General features: G+C 34.8%; 1 protein-coding gene and 1 pseudogene across 2 annotated transcripts; both read right to left on the reverse strand.

Annotated features, from left to right (window-relative positions):
* Positions 1 to 97: 97 nt before the first annotated feature.
* Positions 98 to 10205, reverse strand: LOC121236752 (trifunctional UDP-glucose 4,6-dehydratase/UDP-4-keto-6-deoxy-D-glucose 3,5-epimerase/UDP-4-keto-L-rhamnose-reductase RHM1-like). 2 transcript variants are annotated; one of them, XM_041133194.1, is made up of 4 exons: positions 10107 to 10205; positions 7521 to 9102; positions 6967 to 7431; positions 98 to 246 (listed from the first exon to the last, which is right to left on the reverse strand). In XM_041133194.1, the coding sequence occupies exons 2-3, from the start codon at positions 9087 to 9089 to the stop codon at positions 6979 to 6981; spliced, it is 2022 nt and encodes a 673-aa protein (XP_040989128.1). In that variant the 5' UTR covers positions 9090 to 9102; positions 10107 to 10205; the 3' UTR covers positions 98 to 246; positions 6967 to 6978. The 2 variants fall into 2 exon arrangements, with proteins under 2 accessions (XP_040989128.1, XP_040989127.1); XM_041133193.1 differs by lacking the exon at positions 98 to 246 and having other exon boundaries at positions 6814 to 7431.
* Positions 240 to 6027, reverse strand: LOC121236685 (annotated as a pseudogene).
* Positions 10206 to 22333: the final 12128 nt, after the last annotated feature.

The following is a 22333-nucleotide window of genomic DNA, read 5'->3' on the forward strand; positions in this document are numbered from 1 at the left end:
CTTTTATTTCTCAAGACATTTGGCTTGAAAAATATCTGTAAATTTTCTTTATTGATGAAATATTCTGTTTTTATAAATAAATAAATAAAAAATTACCCTCACGACCTTATGCAATAGTGGAAATAAAAATGACATGAAGCTAAGGATGAATAATTATTGGGAGAGCTGACAAACGTTAAGAGGGGAAGCTGAAATCATATCACCTAGTCCAGAATGCTGAGGTCAGTCACGAGGTCTAAGACAAAGAAGTGTTGATTATTCTGTGAAGTTTTTCATGTTGGGTTCAAAGACATTTAATTAGCGACTCCTAGATAGATAGCAACTCGGGGAACTGTGTCTTCAACTTCGTTGCATCCAACTCAGTGTTGCTTCGAGCAGAAGCGAGGACCTTGGCATGTTCTTCAAGTGTGAAGTTTGCCCACTTGAAGTCAGGGTCAATGTGTCGCTTGTACATCTCGAGAACATCATTGTGGCTCAATACCCCGGGATTTGTGAAGTTCCATATACCCTTCAAATTTCGCTTTGCCATCTCAATTGAAATGGGTAGAAGCTCATCCAAGCCAGTCATGCTATGTAGGATGTTCACTTTGCTATAACGAGAAATCTTAATTATGAAGTTGCGTGGATTGTTTAGGTCAGATAATATTGCCATCCGACCTCCTAAAGTGCATGCATTGTCATATTCTTTCCACAGCTCTTCAGCCTGGTTTGAAATCAAAATGAACTTATTAGGGCAAACGCATAATCTCAAAAAAGATATATAAATAAACACAATGATTCTTAATAAATTACCATGGCCTTGGTTTTGGAAAAGAAAGAATCGGCGAAATTGGGTTTGTCATTCTCTGTAAATCCAATGCCAGATCCTTCAGGATGTGCACCATCATACTCGTATATACACCCCGTAGAAAAATGCATCATCAAGAGTCCATGATCTCTGCAGACTTCTGCTAAGGTTAAGGCTCCAGTAACATTCGTGCGAATTGTTTTTGCCTTGTGAGACTTTCACCAATCTGCATTAGGTTTACCAGTCACACCGGCAGCATTAAAAACATGGGTTGGCTTAACATTACGAATATCTGCCAAAAGTGATGACCGATCCTCTAGACGCCCTCTCCGTATTCAAATGGAATTCCTTGTTTTTCACATAACTTTCCAAGCTGACCCCCAACCCAACCAGTTCTACCGTAGATCAAGAACTTCAAGGAATGTTTTTTAGGAAAGCCACTTCGTTTGGAAGATGGATCCCGCAACAAGGTATTACTTGAGACATCATGAGATGCAAAGTTGCCATCTTCTGAACCATTTAAATGTCCCTCAGTCTGATCAGGCATCATCAGCATTCTAGGGTGAGGAAGCAGTGCCCCGGAGATGTCACCCCACCAATCAGGATTGTTGACGTACCATTCCATGGTCTTCTTCAGCCCTTCTTCCCAAGTAGTCCGCGCAGACCATCCCAATTTACGTAGCTTCTGATCATCTAGAAAATACCTTCGGTCATTAAATGGTCTGTTCTCAACAAACTTGATGTTTGTCGCTGGGTTTTTTGAGAAAAGTTTGCATATATCTTTGGCCACATCAATAACTCTCATTTCTTCCGTTGTCCCAATATTGTAAACATGACCTACCTCTCCCGCATGAAGAATAACTTCAAAAGCCTCGGCAACATCCTCGCAATATAAATAGCTCCTTACATGAGATCCATCGCCGTGAATTGGAAGATGCTTCCTTGCATGGCCAAGAGGATGAACTTTGGTATTAATTTCTCAGGAAACTGGTTGGGCCCATAAACATTATTCCCACGTGTCGTTATCACAGGTAATCCATATGATCTACCATATGCCATAACAAGCATTTCTGCTCCAGCTTTTGATGCAGAGTATGGATTTGTTGGGAGGAGTTGAGAAGCCTCGTGGTTTCCGACAACAGCATCCTCATCTGTTTCCCCATAGGCCTCGTCAGTACTAACATGGATGAACCTCTTGATCTGGCCAGTGGCCTTGCAGGCTTCTAAAAGGACATGGGTACCAGCGATATTGTTCTTGACAAACTCAAAGCTGTTACCAAACGAGTTGTCAGCATAAGTCTGGGCTGCAGAGTGCATTATGGTGTCGATAGATTCGGTGATGAGGAGATAGTTGACAAGGTCAGCACTGCCAATGTCCCCTTTGACAAACTTCATATTGGGAGATGATTTAGAGGGAATGAGGTTTTTCATATTTGAGCAGTAATCAAGCTTATCAAGCACGATGATTTTGTAGTCAGAGTAGTTACGAATGAGCCGGTTGACAACAAGGGATGCAATGAACCCAGCAGCCTCGTTTGTTTTCAAGAAACATCTCATCTCATCTTATCTCATCTCACTTCATCATTACAACTTTTCTAAATTCCCACACAAAATAAAATAAACAATTCAATTTTTTCAAATCCCAAAACAAAAATAATATTAAAAAATATATTCTAACAATATTTTATTCAACTTTTTAACTTTAATCTCATCTCATCTCATCTCATCTCTGAAAACAAACGATAAAGCTAAGTCATATTCAAAATTTGATGAAAAATACATCTTTTTCTTAAATTCAAAACCTCCTTATCCATAATTTTACATTGAATTAGCTATTGGATTCATCAAAATATAACATAATATTATTTTTTTTAATAATGATATTTTTAAATTTTTTTTTTCATATTTTACAATAATACTAACCATATATACATTAATAATTTAATTTGATACTTATATTATTGTTTTCCAATTATTTTTTTTCTCAACCTAATTACTCAACAAACACATTTCTCAAACTAGTTTTCAAATCCAAACTAATATATAGTCTCCTGTAATTTGTAATAAAATAATGGAATAGACTTATGAATAGTGGGACGAAAATAAATTTACTCTAGGTCAAAGTTCGAGTTTTGAGAATCTAATGCCAGTGTTTTAACTCCCAATCCATTCAAATTTTAGACATTTCTTCATTTTACGGAGACCGCTGCCAGTGCTCCCAAAATCTCATTTTTCCGTCACCCTCTCTCAGATCAAACCTTCACGTGTCGAACGCTTTGTCAATGGGTCACAGTGCTCTGCCATTTTTCTATCTTCGTCCAAAGCTAGGTCAAGCATATTTTTTTTATAAAAATGATAAATACACAATACTTTATACAACATTTTATACAATAATATTTTAAAATGAACGATATGTTTGTAAAATATCTTATAAAACTAACATCATTTTATAAAAATACCCTTATTTTATAATGTGTTGTAAGAAGTGTTGTATGTTTATTACTACTCTTTTTTTATTGTTATCATCTACGTCATGACACCTCTGATTTGAAGTTGATTTCTCTAGATTTCTGGATGCATAAGGCTTGATCATGTCCAAACATGGTATTCTATCGACGCCTCTACCACTCTCCATCAACATCTATTCGATGACAGTTTTTCGGCCCCTTTGTGGACTGGTTAAGGTACAGCCTATATCTAGGGTTTTTGAATAATTTTATAAAATCTTTTAATTGATAAATCTTTATTCTGCAGAAAAATCTAATTGTAAGCGATTCCACGCACTAATACACGCACTCATTTAATATGATTGGTCAAAAAATATATTTTATTGAAAACAGTGCTAATTTGAATTTAGAATATGAAGTCAACAACATTAGTACGCAAATTGGTACGTAAACTTGCTTGTATATAGAAAAACTCTTATTCTGTTGTAGTCTTGAGCAAAAACCTAGGAGTCTTGAGAAGTTTGCAAATCTAGGGATTCTATTATCCTATTTATTCCTTCTAGTCAGTGGCGGATTTAGATAGGGCTTAAAAGGGGGGCACATGGCCTCTTAAAATTTTTTCAAAATTTAAAATAATTCAAAATAGTCTCTAAATTTTATATATAATTTCATCGTTTCATGTATATAGAAATTGGCCCCTCAAAAAAGTTTATAACTTTCTTATTCCTATATGCTTTCTAAACTTTTGTAAAATTTCAATATATATGGAAATGTCTCTATAATTTTTTCCTGTAACCCCTAGATTTTGAATAATTTTTATATATTATCTATTTTCAAGGATGTGACCCCATTAAAATTAAATTAAAACTAAGTTTAGGAGAAATAATAAACTATTAACACTAACCCTCAAAGTTTTTTATTATATAATATTAAGTTTCTTAATATAGAATCTAAAGTGAAAATGCAAGAAAAACTATTTAAGATTGATGATTTATATGAAAAATAGTGGAGATGATTTATTCCCTAAATTTCATTGAGCAAGAAAAATTTTATTTAAGGTCTCAATTATGGTATTCTATGCTTAATGTGACACCAAAATAGATAGATTTTTCATGAAATTTGATAAACTAACTTATATATTAGAATAAAAGATGACATTCCAAAAGATCATTTGATAATTTCTTTGAAGAAAATAATTTCCAAATACTTCATATTTACAAAAATAATAATGGATAAATATTATTCTATAAAATATTGTCGTAAAAAATCTGAAACAGACATTAAGTTGTGTGTTTAAAATTTTATTACTACATTATTTGACAAATTGTTGAGATTTAATTTTATATACAATTATGCTTTATGATTTTGTAATATTTTTTTATTTTATATAAACATTTCGAGCGATAGAAAAGTCGGCCCCTAAGAAAAATTTTTGGTTCCGCCATTGCTTCTAGTCCTCATTGTAATTTGTAGATCTGAATTGTTGCTTTGGATGTTGTTTCGTATGTTAATTTGGGTGTAGTTTCATATAGACAATTGAATAATTTTATTTGAGAAATTTTACATTATACACTATTTATGCGGTATAATTTAATTAAAAAATAAATTTAAAAATTTAAATTTTACGAATCAAATTATATCATGTGAATAGTATTTGGTATAAATTCCTTCAAATAGCTTAGAAAATTACACGAAGCTCAAGTTGCGCTTAATTTATAAATCCAAGTCGAGGGTTGTAATGAAGTTGACAATACTAGTTGTTTATAAATCCAATCCAAGCCTTGGATAGTTGCTATTGTAATTGTTTATTTTGCTTGAGGCCTATCCTAATATGTAAATTCACAGCTGCAATTGTTGGTTTATTGTGTTTTGTGTAGATCATTGTACTTTATTATCATTGAAGGATTAGCTTCATTGTAAAACTTAATTACGGCTGATTTGGTTACACAAAATCAAATCATCTTATCTTGTCTCATAATTACAATTTTTTTATACTCTCACATAAAATATAATAAATAATTCAATTTTTTCAAATCTCAAAATAAAAATAATATTAAAAATTTATATTATAACAATATTTTATTTAATTTTCAACAAAAACATCTAATCTTATGATCTGAACTGCATAACCAAACAAGGCCTTAATATTCCTTTGATGAAATGGCACCCACTTCATTATTAGGGTAAAAAAAATTCTAATGCCATTTAAGTTTGTGAGCTAGTTGTGCCGAATTTACAAGGTAGCCATTTTTTCCGTTATAAATGAGGTATAACTAAACTATATGAATAGCCGAATTTCTTAATCCCCTATCATAAATGACGATGGACAACCTTAATGAAGAACAATCAAATTTGTGAGCTATAGTACCCTTTCACTACTACCCATGATTTTATTGTTGAAATCCGATTTGTACTTTTAACACATAGGGAATGTGTAGTTTTTTAGCCAATTGTAAGGCATGAATTACTTTACGTGTCTATGTTTTTATTTTAAAATTTAAATAAAAGCTTGAAAGAATCCTTGATATGAAGTTGTACGTGGGCTAGGTAATTTATAAAGAGACCCATTGATTTGAATAGACCTTAATTAGCTTAATCCAGTCCAAGAGTCTACCCCTATAATAATGCCATGGGCTTAGTCAAACAAATTCTGGTTTGGTGGACTATGCTGTGTATTTTTGGATCTGCCTAGATAACCTTGAAAAGTTGCAAAGCTTTGTCATCTGTGGGCGGCAAGCATGCATACATGCAACCCCACTGCGTACCCAACAGGCCGAAGATAGTCCCGTCCATTGCCGATGCAGGTCCAGTCCGTTTTTTACTCATTTTAGAAAACAAAAACAAGAAAAAATCCTAATTATTATTGACATAATTATTCTATTCTTATAGATATTCACACCTACTCATAAATATAATTTCTCTTATTGATATTTACAAGGCATTTGGAGTTTTGGATAAAAGAAAATATAAAAGATCTGACTATTATACATTAACTTTTACATAAACATCTAATAAAATTTTAATTTTAATTTTTTTAAAACTTAGTGTGCTTATTTTTTTTTTTAAAAAAAAAATATTTTATTTTATTAATAAGTTGTGAAATGGTTATGGATTGATTGTAAATGTATAACTTCTAATTTTAGATTAATAAATTAATGACAACAATTTCACTTTATCCCTAGATTACTGATCAATTAGGTTAACAGGAAATGGAGCTAACATATATTGATGTTCTCACACATCCTTTATACTCCCTTTTGATTATGCCTGAAGAGGTTTCAGGCTTCAAGCTCGTATTGATTGGTATGGAATATAGATGGACTTTACCTCAAGTAGTTCATGTCGCACGAGGGTGTTGGCTTGAAGATAAGAGGCGGACTCACATGTGGTTTGGTGGATGGGATATCATTTTGTCAAGTATCTAAGCATGGAACCATGCTACAAAGATAAGACTTATGCGAATCGTCTATATATTGGCTCAAGTCCATGTTTAGAAATTGCATTCAGTTTTCATTCACTAGATTGTTAAAATTCTTCTCTAATGATCAAAAAAAGTTTTCATCCTCTGAATAATTTATCTTGAAGAGAATACCAAAGCTTCTGGTTTGGTCATTATCAATTATTAAATACGTACAATAAGTAGAGAAAAATGGAAGAAGACGACCTAATAGGATTACCCTCGTGACTTTATGCAATGCTGGAAATAATAATGGCACGAGGTCTAAGACACAGCTGAAGTGTTGATTATTCTGTGAAGTTTTTCATGTTGGGTCCAAAGACATATTTAATTAGCGACTGCCTGATAGATAGCAACTCGGGGAACTCTGTCTTCAACTTCGTTGCATCCAACTCAGTGTTACTTCGAGCAGACGCGAGGACCTTGGCCTGTTCTTCAAGTGTGAAGTTTGCCCACTTGAAGTCAGGGTCAATGTATCGCTTATACATCTCGAGAACATCATTGTGGCTCAATACCCCAGGGTTTGTGAAGTTCCATATACCCTTCAAATTTCGCTTTGCCATCTCAATTGAAATGGGTAGAAGCTCATCCAAGACAGTCATGCTATTTAGGATGTTAACCACTTTGCTATAACGAGAAATCTTAATTATGAAGTTGCGTGGATTGTTTAGGTCAGATGATATTGCCATCCGACCTCTTAAAGTGCAGACATTGTCATATTCTTTCAACAGCTCCTCAACCTGGTTAAAAATCAAAATGAACTTATTAGGGCAAACACATAATCTCAAAAAAGATATAGAAATAGGCACAATGATTCTTAATAAATTACCATGGCCCGGGTTTTGGAAAAGAAAGAACCGGCAAAATTGGGTTTGTCATTCTCTGTAAATCCAATGCCAGATCCTTCAGGATGTGCAGCATCATACTCGTATATACACCCTGTAGAAAAATGCATCATCAAGAGTCCATGCTCTCTGCAAACTTCTGCTAAGGTTAAGGCTCCAGCAACATTCGTGCGAATTGTTTCTGCCTTATGAGACTCGCACCAATCTGCATTAGGTTTACCAGTCACACCAGCAGCATTAAAAACATGGGTTGGCTTAACATTACGAATATCTGCCAAAAGTGATGACCGATCCTCTAGACGCCCTCTTCCGTATTCAAATGGAATTCCTTGTTTTTCACATAACTTTCCAAGCTGACCCCCAACCCAACCAGTTCTACCGTAGATCAAGAACTTCAAGGAAAGGTTTTTAGGAAAGCCACTTCGTTTGGAAGATGGATCCCGCGGCAACAAGGTATTACTTGAGACATCATGAGATGCAAAGTTGCCATCTTCTGAACCATTTAAATGTCCCTCAGTCTGACCAGGCATCATCAGCATTCTTGGATGAGGAAGCAGTGCCCCGGAGACGTCACCCCACCAATTAGGATTGTTGACGTACCATTTCATGGTCTTCTTCAGCCCTTCTTCCCAAGTAGTCCGCGCAGACCATCCCAATTTACGTAGCTTCTGATCATCTAGAAAATACCTTTGGTCATTAAATGGTCTGTTCTCAACAAACTTGATGTTTGTCGCTGGGTCCTTTGAGAAAAGTTTGCATATATCTGTGGCCACATCAATAACTCTCATTTCCTCCGTTGTCCCAATATTGTAAACATGACCTACCTCTCCCTCATGAAGAATGACTTCAAAAGCCTCGGCAACATCCTCGCAATATAAATAACTCCTTACATTAGACCCATCGCCGTGAATTGGAAGATGCTTCCCTTGCATGGCCAAGAGGATGAACTTTGGTATTAATTTCTCAGGAAACTGGTTGGGCCCATAAACATTATTCCCGCGTGTCGTTATCACAGGTAATCCATATGATCTACCATATGCCATAACTAGCATTTCTGCTCCAGCTTTTGATGCAGAGTATGGATTTGTTGGGAGGAGTTGAGAAGCCTCGTGGTTTCCGACAACAGCATCCTCATCTGTCTCCCCATAGACCTCGTCTGTACTAACATGGATGAACCTCTTGATCTGGCCAGTGGTCTTGCAGGCTTCTAAAAGGACATGGGTACCAGCGATGTTGTTCTTGGTAAACTCAAAGCTGTTACCAAACGAGTTGTCAACATGGGTCTGGGCTGCAAAGTGCATTACGGTGTCGATAGATTCGGTGACGAGGAGGTAGTTGACAAGGTCAGCACTGCCAATGTCTCCTTTGACAAACTTCATATTTGGAGATGATTTAGAGGGAAGGAGGTTTTTCATATTTGAGCAGTAATCAAGCTTGTCAAGCACGATGATTTTGTAGTCAGAGTAGTTACGAATGAGCCGGTTGACAACATGGGATGCAATGAAACCAGCAGCCCCAGTAACAAGGATGTTCTTTGGGGTATAATTTGCCATCTCAAACCAGTGCCTACAAAGAAAAAAACATTACAACTATGTACTTTGCCATGATTTGATTAAATTTTTAGTAAAAAGAAAGAAAGAAAGAAAAACGCGCAAGGCAGATACATAGAAACATATTCCCACAACAAATAAAAAATCTCCCATGCATTGTAAATATATATATATATATATATATATATAGAAGAAAGATCTCATCTCACAGTAAGGATACTGCCAGTCTTCATTTGGTTGCTTACAAACTGAAGGAAAAGAGCAGTATACATCTTGTAGAATTACTTGTCGAAAAAAGTGGTCCTCGCTAGCATTTTAGAAATTACTAAACTGCAAAAGATCGATATAAGCTTCAAGTTTTCTTTTGCTTCCACTTTTTCCATGCAACCAAACATAACCAAATCAAAATAAAATGCCGAGAACAAAACAAGCAGCTAGAATCAAAATTAATCAGTTTCCATGTAGACTCACATACCCATAGTTAAACTGAGAATCCCATTGCTAAAAACGCAAACACATCTTATTCCTAGCTACCACTATATCCCAATAAAAGTACTCCCATAGGGGAGACACACACAAACAGTACCCAATTAGCACCCAAATCATAGTAAGCAAATTATGTACGTGTGCCATTAAATTAAATCAAATCAAATAGTATAATTAATATAACAATTCTTCACATTGATCACAAATCTAGCTAGCATGACTCATGTCGCACATAGCTCCAATTAAAGAAAATTAAAATAAGTCATGATTCTACCAGCGTGCTTGCATAGATCACGGGGTACAATCTACATTATTGATGTTGGAATATTTGACTTGCAAGATTCAATTTTTTAAATTTCTCTTGCAAATCAAAATCATCTTATCATGTCATGATCATGACTCTGTAAGATGTATCCTCCACTATAATTTGCAATTAGAAATATTCATGCTTAAGAAACTAGCACTTCCTGCTATAAACCATGACAACACGCAATTTGAGAGAGAGAGAGAGAGAGAAGCATCCAATTGACTTACCAATGAGGTACGCAAAAGAAAGAGAGAAAAAGAGGTGTTACGGAGAGAGAGAGCTCGAAGATATATATGGTAGAGAAGTTGGAGGATGCCCATATATATACCCAAATCTACATCAGCGAGACAGTTAAGGGGAGTCCTAGCTAGAAGGTACTGAACTGACGAAAATGCCCTCCACTGGACCATAGCCTCATGATCAGTCATGACATGGATTTGGGTATGTATATGGGCATCCTCCAACTTCTCTACCATATATATCTTCGAGCTCTCTCTCTCCGTAACACACTCTTTTTCTCTCTTTCTTTTGCGTACCTCATTGGTAAGTCAATTAGTAAGTCATTGGTAAGTCATTGCTCTTATTCCCCCAAGTCCTCATGATCGCTGAATTGTATGTTGATTTGGGACTTTGGGTGGGTGTTATTTCGTATAGACAATTACCCGATGGAATTAAGCTCATGTTGCGTTTTATAAATCCAAGTTGAGAGTTGCAATGAAGTTGACGATTCTGCCACCTTGGATATATAGTTGCTATATATTGTATAGGTTTTTATTTTCCTTGACGGCCTTATGTCCTAATATGTAAATATACAGCTTTAATTGTAGGACTAGCTTAATTCATTGTAAAACTACTTGATTTTTATGTGCAAGTGATGAAATGGCATGCACCCACTTCATCTAAAAGTACTAGGGTACGTACGTAAGAAAATTCTAATTCCTGTCATTAAGTACTTTGTGAGTTAGCTACTTGTATGCCGAATTTATGAGCTAGCTATTTTTTCGTTATAAATTATGAGACGCACAGATCATGAACTTACTTACTACTATATGGCGTAGGGATACAAACTCAGATTTTGATAGCCGAATTTCTTAATCCCCTATCATAAATGACGATGGACAACTTTGATGAAGTACATTCAAATTTGTGAGCTACGTTATTTTAGGTGTGATATTCTTATTGGAGGGTGTAAATGCTTTATTTATATATATATATATATATATTTTTTTTTGAACTAGCTTTATATTCACTTTGGAGGGTCTCTCTTTTATTAATAATTATAGCTTTTTATAAGATCTTGGTTTTAAAATTTTAATCCCTTGTTTTTCTTTGTATAAAAGGTATTTATCCGTTATAAGCGATGATTGATTAATAAAATTAGAGTATCATTCTCTTTTTTTTTTTTTTGTAAAAAAAATACAAGATATGATTTACTTTATGTGTATCTCTCTTTTTTATTTAAATCCTTAAATTTAAACAAATATTTAAGAGTATCTATATCCGTAGTGAAGTTGTGGGCTAGATAATTTATAAGGAGAACCGTTAATTTCATATAGATCTTGGTTTAGTCCAGTCCAAGATTCTACCCTATGAACAATGACATGGGCTTAGCCGAACAAAACTAATTGCATGCTTTAATAAATTAATGACAATAATAGATCACTTTATCCTGAATGTAGTTAACAGGAAATGGACCTAACATAATGATAATGATGTTCTCATTCATCCTTTATACTCACTTTTGGTTATGCCTAAAGACGTTTCAGACTTCAAGCTCAAATTTGGTAAGGAAAATAGATATTGGACTTTACCTAAAGTCTATTTATATGGGTTAATATGATACGTTAAATCTATTTTATAATAAAAATAATTTTAAAATCTAATGTATTACATCAAGTCACGTCAGTTTGTATATTTATTTTTATGAAATTTTTTTTTATAGCTAGAGCACTCCCAATGACTTTTGTATTATACAAAAAATATAAATAATTTGAAGAATTGTTCTAAAAAGAAGCTCCTTCCAATTATGTAAAATGAATTGTAAAATATGATTAGCTACAGTACCCCGCTACATATAACGAGTACTGTTCATCTGGTAAAAATTTTTTTATTGTTGATATTTCATTTACTCCCTCATTTTTATTTACTTTGATTTTTATCATGTAAGTAAATTCTTTTTATTGTTCATAATTTAAAACACATATTTCATTTTCTTTTAAAAAATATCTTGGAATTATTTTTAAACCAATTTTTTTATATTTGATTTTATTTTTAATTTTTATTGGCTTATATATTTTTGTTTTACATGTATAGGACTGAATTATTTTACATTGTATATAAAAATAAATTGTAAATATAAAAAAAAAATATATGGATATTGTAAATTTATTGGTAGAAATGAAATATTTAAAAAGAATAGAAAAAGAATATTTAAATGATACAGAGAAAAAATAGATAAGCTGATAAATGACATATTGTAAAAGTCAGTATGTAAAATAGAAAAAGTAAATTTTGGTTATGTATTTTAAAAGATAAGATAAAGAATCCATCGAAGTACTCTAAAACATTTTTTTTTTCAAGTATCTATCTAAAAAGATAAGAGTTTAAGCCAATTATCTATTGTCTTTGCACTACCATACCCTAGAGGCAGGCCGGACAAGATATGACTCGAGTTCATATTTAGAAATTGCATTCAGTCTTCATTGACTATGTTAAAATGGTTAGTTTTAGAGATAGTTAATGAGCTAAAATAGTTAGTCCATTTCACGGGTTAAATGGACTAAATGCCACCAACTCACAAATTGCTTGTCGTTATGCATTTGATTGGGACTTATTTGGTGGATGGGTGAAGGATCAAGCCCCGTAAAATAAGAATTTTATCATTCATAATCAACGGTAGAGTATAATTGGAGAAACAACGACACGACATGTAAAATAAAATAAATTAAGAACTTAGCTCAAATGATAATAAATACTCAATATTATAATGAATATACTTTCATATGGTGAATTGATCAATTGTTTGCATACCAATATCTGAGAGTGGATTGATAATTCGTAACTTGATGAAGTTAAGCCTTACTCTTTTAGTAAATGATTGTGGCAATACCAACAAGAAAAAAGGCCCTGTGGAAGAAAATTATAGATTCAAAGGAGAATGTTTGGATAGGCTGGTGTTCGAATGAAGTACATTATTCATATGGGGTGAGTTTGTAGATAAATATTAGAAAATGCTAGAAGATATTCCTAAGACATGCACGTATTGTAGTAGGTGATGGTTTTTGTGTTAAATTTTGACGCGACAAATGGTGTGATGAACAAAGCTTTAAAGATACATTCCCTACAATTTTTGAGTTTGTACACGCAAAGGATGCAATTGTAGTTGTACCTAATCTCTTGGTTTTCTCTCGTAGCTCTTCTTAAAAGGAATATAAATTTTATTAGGGTAGCACAAGTACAATTGCATCCTTTTATTAGGTACCTCAAGTACTCTCAAATATTTTCACTACTATTTTTTTACAATTGCCTCCTTTTATTAGGTACCTTAATAATCTGGTTTGGCTAATGAGAGTACCTCAAGTACTCTCAAACACTCTCACTACTATTCTTTACTTTATTATTATTTTTTATCTACTTTTTTTACCATTCATTACTTTTCACATACTTTTTACTACTATTCAATATTCTATTATTACTTTTTATTTATTTTTTTACTACTATTCACAAACATTCACAAACATTTTTGCTATCCAAAGAGTGATTGAGGGTATCATAGACAAAATCAGCTAGAGCCCTTGAAGAAAGGTAGATTCACAATCAGATTTCTACCTGTAAGAAAGGGGCACTCATAGTGGGTACCATTTCACCTCATCTTGGGGGTTATGAAGTGGCTCTTAATCCACTTCATGAGGTTTGATGGCTGGCCTTTAATGGCCAGCCAGGGGGTTACACTAGAGAGGCTATTTACATAGTCTCTCCCCCTCTTTGGGTGTGACACTTAAAAAAAAAAAAAAAGATCTTTCTCTCTCAAACGGTTCTCTCTAATCACGGAATCTAGGCTGTGTAATGTGTGAGTGTTGCTCTGGTATTATCACGTAGCACACTCCACCATCGATGAGAAGATTGTGGATGAACAACGACGCTGAAGAATCCGTGGAACAACTGCACTAGATCCGAGATATTTCCTGTGAGGTAATATCGTTTCTGTTGTACATTTTGATCTAGTATTTCTAACATTGGTATCAGAACATTTTTGGGTTGTTCTCGATTTATGTTTTGTTGTGCCTATGGAGATTTCTTTTAGGGAAATATTTTTTCTGTAACGAAAATATTTTTTCCCAAGTGCATGAAGTGATTCTGACCATATATACCACCGTAGCACCCATGAGCGTGCGACTATGCCTCGCAACGTGCTCTGCTGTGCGCAGAGCTGTGGGCATCGTCGTGGTGCAGCGGATAAAACGGCACGCACCAACAAGGTGCCACCACCGCAGCACACACGAAGGGCCACAGCACGCGACAATTTGCCACGGGATGCAGAGCACCTGGAGGTGCGAGAAACACCTCGGAGCGGCATGGCCGCCTCTGCTATATGCAGAGCTGCGAGCACCTCCACAGAGGCGCTGTCCTCTGATGCGCGCAGAGCAACGTGCACCATGGTGGTGCTGCGAGCTCTCCCGCGCACAGAGCACGGCAACTCCATTTTTTTAATGCTGCGAGGAGAGGCAACGCAAGTGCAACGGTGCACCTTGTGGCGTTGAAAAGGTGGCGCTAACCAAAGTGGCCGTCCATGGCGGCATGCATGCAGGACACCTGTGCAGCACAGGGCAGTGCCGAAAGGAGCAACACTGCCAAGGAATGCACCATGGAAAGCGGCACGCCCTACTGCTAGTAGAGTGGCAAGCTCCTCCACGGAAGCGCTGCTCTCTGCAGAGGAGCACGGCAGCTCCGCGACTCCCCAACACGTGGCTGCAGCGCTTCTAACTGCCAAGATGTGGCGGTGATGCAGACAGCGCAGTCGCAAGCCGCTGTCTTCCATGGTAAGCAGAGCTTTGTGGAGTGGAAGACAGGGTAGAGGCGGTTACATGGCATATTTTTCTTCCGTTACATGCACTGTAAGTTATAACCGTCGAGGAAGATGATGAATAGTAACCGTAGGTTACATATGAGGAAGAAGATGAACAATCCATTTGTGATGGACTGATTATTTGGGCTTGGATGGATTGTCATTTACAGGCTAGAACATCTTCGGCCTGTATTTTTTTTGGGTCGTTTTTTTTTTTTTTTTGGGCTTTGGACTACAAACGATTTGGGTTTGTTTTTAAATCTTCTATGGGCTGAGAAATTTTCTTAGCTAAGATGAATTTAAGCCATTTTTTTTTTTTAAATTCATTTTTTCTTGGACCAGCCAATATAAAGTTTTTTGTTATAAAAGAAAAGAGGCCTGTCTTTGATGGCCCAAGAGGCAGCCCAAGAGATTTATGGAATGGACCAGCCTTTGGCTTGTAGCCCAGTAAGCTGGACGCACATCCCAGACCATCCTCTTGATCCATTTTTTTTTTTTTTTTTTTGTCATTAGAAGAAAAAAGATCTATGTGATTTTTTAAACACAAAAACCTCACACACAAAAACTATAAGCTCAACCATTGGGGTAGAGATTATTGTTAGTGTATTTGCTGTTTTTTATTTATTCAGCATGTAATTGTGGCATAAAATATTTTTTTTTCTGAAATATTTTTTTTGCATGTGCTTATTGAATACATGCATGCCATAATATTATGATGTCATGTTTTATCGCATTGATAGGCTTTTTATTTTAAGCTATAAATTGCCTAGATTATTATTTTTTAGTGAATAATAATTATTTGGATCAAATGTGAAGTGATCATTTTTGTACATGTATTGTGATTACATATAATTGTATGAGCTTATTTTATCACTTGAATTGTTAGACTATTTTTTAGAATTGTCTTCAATTTTTTTTTTTTTTTTGGAATGTGATAAACTAGAGGATTAAGTAGTCCGAGTTTGATTAGTCCATACTTATAATTGGCTCATATTGATTTCTTCAATCAATGAAGAAATTATTTTTTCATGTGACTAACTTGGTAGATTGGTTATCCTAGTGGGAGTATGGTTGAGATTGATTTGGAATTAATTTCCTATACGATATAAATTTGCGCAAAAATTAAGTTAGAAATTAATAATTAGACATTGAGGCGCAAGGGATGATTACGAAGTTTAGTGATTTTTCGATCTTGCGACATGTATTAATTATTTTTGTTCTAACTTAGATTAATGCGGCAAATTTCATAGATGTGTGTGCAATAAGATGCGCATAGTTTAGTAACTTTGAGATAACCAAGTGTAAAGCCTAGAGATTATGTATACGACTTAGTTGTTATATTAATCTCCTCCATGAGCAGTAGTTGGAAACGAATAAAAATTATTTTGAGTGTCAGATAGTCTTAGACCATCATTATTGTGAAACCTCTAAAATGTCTAGAATAAAATTGGAAGTGTGCGTGGGACGCATGCACTACAATTTTTATAGAAGTTGATGGGATCAACTATCATATAAAGCTAAATCACTATTTTGCCTTTAAGAATCTTGTGGGTAATAGTAGAAATTGCGCGTTATTTTTGTAATGCAAAGATTAATTGCTCCTATTTTTTTAGGTTGAGCATTATAATCTTAAAGCAACTTAGATTACTCATAGATAAGAACATACTCTCTAAAACTTACTAGTATGTCTGGCGAGTAAGGATATTAAAATCTGAGTGTGCAAGCGTGTTGAGGACATTCTTGGTTGGCATATTCATTTTTTAAATATTTTATCAGTGTACCTTTATGTGGTATTAGTACTGGTAATCTTGCTCAAGTTTTATTTTTCTCTAGCGAGAACAGATAGGTTCTTGTAGATATATAAACTTTGCAGCACTCCTTGAGAGTAATACCAAGCACCTTGGAGGTTTGCATGACAACTGTGGCAAAAAGTCTAAATAATTAGGTATGACTTATCTAAACCTAAACTAAAAATTTTGCTCATGGTTGCACTGATGCAAAATAGCTTTTAGGCTAAGATAATTTCTCGTAAAATTTTTTTTCTTTTCTCTTCTATAGTGGATAGGAGAATATGAAAAATATTGAGTATGCAAGAAATAAAGATATATCGCTAGTTAGCAGATAAAACATCACATATTGCACTTGTTGCACAAAACGATGTATTTATTAGCGCTTTTTTTAATGCGATATTAGTAAAGTCTATACCTAATTTGATTTAAGACTTATTGAAAGTAGTGGTGCTAATAAGAATTTCTAGAGGTTTAGAAGTTGGATGGTCACTCATTGACTCAGTAGTATTATTTCTCAAGTGGGGAAATGAAATAGTAAAATATGTCATGGAGGTATAGGATGATGGATGTGAAGCTTGAGAAATTGAAAATTTTCTCGCTAATGAGATCTCTCTCCTTGGTTTAGTAGAGTCAAAGAGAAAAAGCAATATAAACATTTTCTATGTAAAACTTCCTATACATGCACACTAAGAACTTTGATAATAAATATATTGTTTCATCATATAAATGCGATCCAAAATTTTTTTATGAAAATATATTTTTCAGCTAAATTTTTTTCAAAATCGCAATCGTATGAATTATATGATGAGAACAATTATCTCACAGTTTATTGACTTGCTGAGAATGGTGTTATAAATAAATTATGGCGCAAAGCAGTTGTTACATCACACATGGGTTGATGTAATATGGGGTTGCAGCCTTAATTCTGATTTGTCTTCCTTAGATCGAGTTCATTCGCTTTTGAGAAAGGTTGAGTGACTAATTTGTGCAAACGTAAATTCTATTAAAAATCGAGAGGATCTAAGCTTAATCATTTTTGGGTTGAGTCAAGAAAATTAATCGTATTTTCGGTGAGGGTGGGGAATTGTGGATTTTTATAACACTTATTTTTGAAAAGAATGTTTTCATCACGTTTCATTCCACATTACCTTAACTTTAATATTTTTAAAATTCTTTTTATATAAGATCACCGAAAATAGTGGAAGTAATTCAACAACTAGTGGGAGTATACCTTTGAGTTAAGGTGTACCATTTGTGTTAGTGACTCCCAAAAGTTATAGAATATAAGGATCCTCATAAATAGCATGGTAGCTTTATATCAATATTCGCTCGTCGTTTAGATACTAAAAGAGAATATTTGTAATATGGCTCCGCTAAAGGTATTAAATTCACATAGTAGGAATCCCAACATAGAATCTTAGATTTGCTTCACTTATATGATCCAACCTGGGGTTGTTGATCTCATTGACAAAGGAAAAGTGGAGTTGATAAAGGTATAGATCCATCTCTTGGCACTAATTTGAGTTGCATTTAGATAGCTATTGATCGCATATTTATTGAAAACTTTTATTGAAGGTGTTAAATAGCTGATTCTCATAGGAGAATTATATGGTTGGCTTTTGTGCTATTTAGGCATAAAGTACTTTGAGCGCATGATTGTTACTAGTACTATTTTGGTACAGAAAGCGAATGAATGCTGCTGGTACTGTTTACATGCGGCCTAAACAAACCATCTATTCAAAGATACCCAATGTACCTAGTTGTTTTTTTTTATTAAATGACCTATTGAATAAAATGGGGTTCTTTGAACGCTGTTGACAATATAAGAAAAGTGTCATCCTAAGAGATATTGCGAATTGGTTATCTTAGATAATTAATTGTCGCCTAATAAGAGATTTTCCATACTACGAGGTGATGGACATGGGTTTGTGAAAAGTAGCTGAGGCTTCATGTCTTGTGAGATTGTTTATAAAAAAAACAGTTTCTAGAAGCTCTTGTTCAAAATCCATAGACAATTAATGAGATGGAAAATACTAAAGAATCTCGTTTTGCCTATACTGTTTGGTGTTTCTAATATGGTTTGCTCATGAGAGTTAAAAGTTAAGATTTTGTTAGAGGGTAAATATGGCTTACTTTGTTAAGTGAGTTTGTGATGCAATTGTCGTTAAAAGTAATGACTAGACTATTATGATTGTCTTTGGAGGGAAATGCCCTAATCGCTTTACCTTAAATGAAAAATAAATAATGATTATCTCACATGCTTTTGTTGAGTGCAAGAGATTTATATGAAACCTTGAAGTCACAAATTAAGTTTATTGAATAACATTTGTGGTCACCTTGTTGATTCTTAAAAATCGCAGTTAGACTTGTTGATTAGAATTTACGACTTATATTGTGAGTTTGACCTAAATGAGATTCGCGATGAATCATCGCTGACTTCATGATTGTGAAAAGGATTTTTACATGTAAAAATTGAGTTTCTTGATAGGAGTATGTTTTGGAAAGTTACTACACATTAGAATGCGCATGAAGAGAAATGGTCATTAAACACCACTTGAGAGTTGTGGTTTAATAATTTGTTGTTAACCAGGTGATTTCTTTGTACCTCACGGTATTGCTCGTCATGCACATGATATTGATGTGTTCTATGATCATGTGGCGTGATTGGAAGCATTTTTTGGTAAACACACACATTCACCATAAATTTAGGAGTTATGGTGAAAATGTATATTGACAGGCTTAGATCGGCTCACTCACACAAGCGATCGTCTTTGGCGCTACAAAGAGGTAGCGAGCAAAGATGAGACAATGGGTTACTCGATACTTATCCGGAGAGGGATAAATTGGAAGACACAAAATATATGTTGCCTTAATGGGAGCTAAGATGAGGTCTAAGGATCGTGCATGGTTACCCACAATCCATGTAGCTTGTGGTATAGCCAGATGCGAGACCCTCTTCGGCGCTTTGGACAGTGTGCAAATGGAGGGACTCGAGTTAGGCGCTGAGATAACGACTAGACTAAGATTTGTACGGTAAATTGAGAATAGATATACGCTCTTTCTTTGGAAAGAGAACTCCACCGTAGCATGTATTTCATACTACATATGCTTTTATGACCAACAGTAGAGGTGAGTGAATGGTTCCCTGCTTCCTCACCGTGTGAGTCCTATAAATTATAATTGGTGACCTTAATTTATTTATGCCCTTAGGAGACCTTTGACTATGTCACGAGGTTGATGTTTTAGTGTCTGCTACTTTAGCATGTTATCTATGGCTATGAATGATGCGGTCTAAAGAGGCATTGCTGGGAAAACGACTAGACTGAAACTAAATGACATGAGTGCAAATGGAAGACTATTTGGTAACATATCGATAATGGTGTGTACTCATTGCCGGCAAGTTATGTTGCTTCTTGGGCGTTGCAATATAGCTGTGAGTACATCATGTTTTATGGAGATTGAGTATTGCTCTGAGTCATTTGGACTCGAGAGGGATTAGGGATGCCTAGTCTGATGTGACCAAATGAGTCGGGGCATAACGAGACACTTTTAGGGATATTGCTATGCTGGTGTTCTCTCAGAGAGATTTGGTATAGTGCTCCCATTTTTCTTTTACAGTTGTGCTCGATGGTCGCATGACCTATTTGCCAGTATGAACAAGATTGATAACATATTAAGGGATGTAGACCTGAGGTCTTGCCCACTATGTGTGAATGAGAGATATAATAAATGGGCACCCATAGTGGGCACCCATAGTGGGCACCCCTTCACCTCCTCTTGGGGGTTATGAAGTGGCTCTTAAGCCACTTCATGAGGCTTGATGGCTGGCCTTTAATGGCCAGCCAGGGGGTTACACTAGATAGGCTATTTACATAGTCTCTCCTCCTCTTTGGGTGTGACACTTAAAAAAAAAAAAGCTCTCTCCCTCAAATGATTCTCTCTTGTCAAGGAATTTAAGTTGTGGAACATGTGAGTGTTGCACTGGTATTATCACATAGCACAATCCACCATCAATGAGAAGATCGTGGATGAACAATGACGCTGGAGAATCTGTGGAACAACCGCACTAGATCCGAGATATTATCTGTAAGGTAATATCGCTTCTGCTGTACATTCTGATCTAGTATTTCTAATACTATCAAATTCTAACTAGTTAGGATATGACTACTTTTCCATGGATGGATATATGAAAGAAGGAAGCTCGTATAAAAGATATTTTTTTGTTTCACAACCTCTTTATGCAAGATTTTTACTATGAACAATCTGAGAAAATGTCGTGCAATGACGTTAGACCGATGTTGCATGTGTAAGTAGAACGAGGAATCAGTATATTACTTATTTTACATTGTAAGGTGGTTAGGACCATGCGAAATGATTTTTTTTTTCAAGGAATAGGATTATTATAGGTCATGCCTCATAGGTAGGGGTGTCAAATCGTGTTAACAAGTCGTGTTCGTATCGTGTCAAGACATGTATATTATACTATATAGGTCAACCCTAACCCGACCCGTTAAGCTTATCGTGTCAAAATCTCAAACCCTAACACGACCTGTTAACATAACGGGTCGTGTCGTGTCAACCCGTTTTAACCCGTTTATGTAAATCGATTGAACAGACCCGAAACTAACCTGTTTGATCTAATTAAGTTTAACATAATTTTATATAAATTTTAAAATCTCAATATCTATAAAAAAAAAATATAAAACTAACTACAAGTCCAAAATTACAATCCAAATAATAAAAATATTAAAATTAAAATTTCAACAATTTTATTTTTAAGTATAAGGGTATAATTGTAACTTTAACTTTCTTAACGGATCATAACGGGTTGACCCGTTATCAACCTGTTAAGCAATCGTGTCTTAATGGGTCAACCCTTTTTTATCCAAACCCGTTAAGGCTAAACCCTAACCCGCTTTTATTGCGTCGTGTTCGTGTTGGGTTAACGGATCGTATCACATATTGCCACCTCTACTCATAGGTTGGTGAATCTTCTAACAAACTGGAGAGACCTCCAAGATAATCCACAAGTGGCAACAATTTAGAAAATGGCTAATATATTTATGTGTTAGTGCATTTGGCAAGCGATAAATGATAAAAGATTCATGACCCCAAGAGGATAATGAATGTACTTAAAGTTCTCTATTTTAAAACATTGTTCTTATGGGCGTGAAGCATTGATTCTAATAGCTTAATGTCCATGATTTTTCACTTTTGATTGTAAACCTTAATTTGGTACTTTTTATTGTATAATTCACGTCTACTTGAACGCTGCCTTCTCTTCTCGTGAACAAAACTTTTTGATTACCTATAAAAGACAAATATGTGGATTAAGCTCATTTTGTAACACGATAATTCATGTATCTCTTAAAACTCAACCATTGGATACCAATTTGGATACTAAGTTGATTAAACATTTAATCTTCAAAATTATAATATTCCATCATGCTTTGAATCCAACGTTCACGGCGGCCCATTGTATCTACATTGTCCGGTGGTAGCTCTTTCCTTTTTGACTAGTTTACTCATCTATTAATATTCAATAATTTAATATTATACTCATACATAATATCAAGAAATTTTAATTCAGCTTATGGTC

The sequence above is a fragment of the Juglans microcarpa x Juglans regia genome, chromosome 6S (genome assembly GCF_004785595.1).
Source record: "Juglans microcarpa x Juglans regia isolate MS1-56 chromosome 6S, Jm3101_v1.0, whole genome shotgun sequence".
Classification (NCBI taxonomy): domain Eukaryota; kingdom Viridiplantae; phylum Streptophyta; class Magnoliopsida; order Fagales; family Juglandaceae; genus Juglans; species Juglans microcarpa x Juglans regia.

Excerpts from the sequence above, each read along its gene's own strand:
- LOC121236752 (XM_041133194.1), bottom strand. The coding sequence starts at position 9,089 with ATGGCAAATTATACCCCAAAGAACATCCTTGTTACTGGGGCTGCTGGT. Across the intron at positions 7,432-7,520 it reads TTTCCAAAACCCGGGCCATG|GTTGAGGAGCTGTTGAAAGA; the intron begins GTAATTTATTAA and ends ATTTTTAACCAG.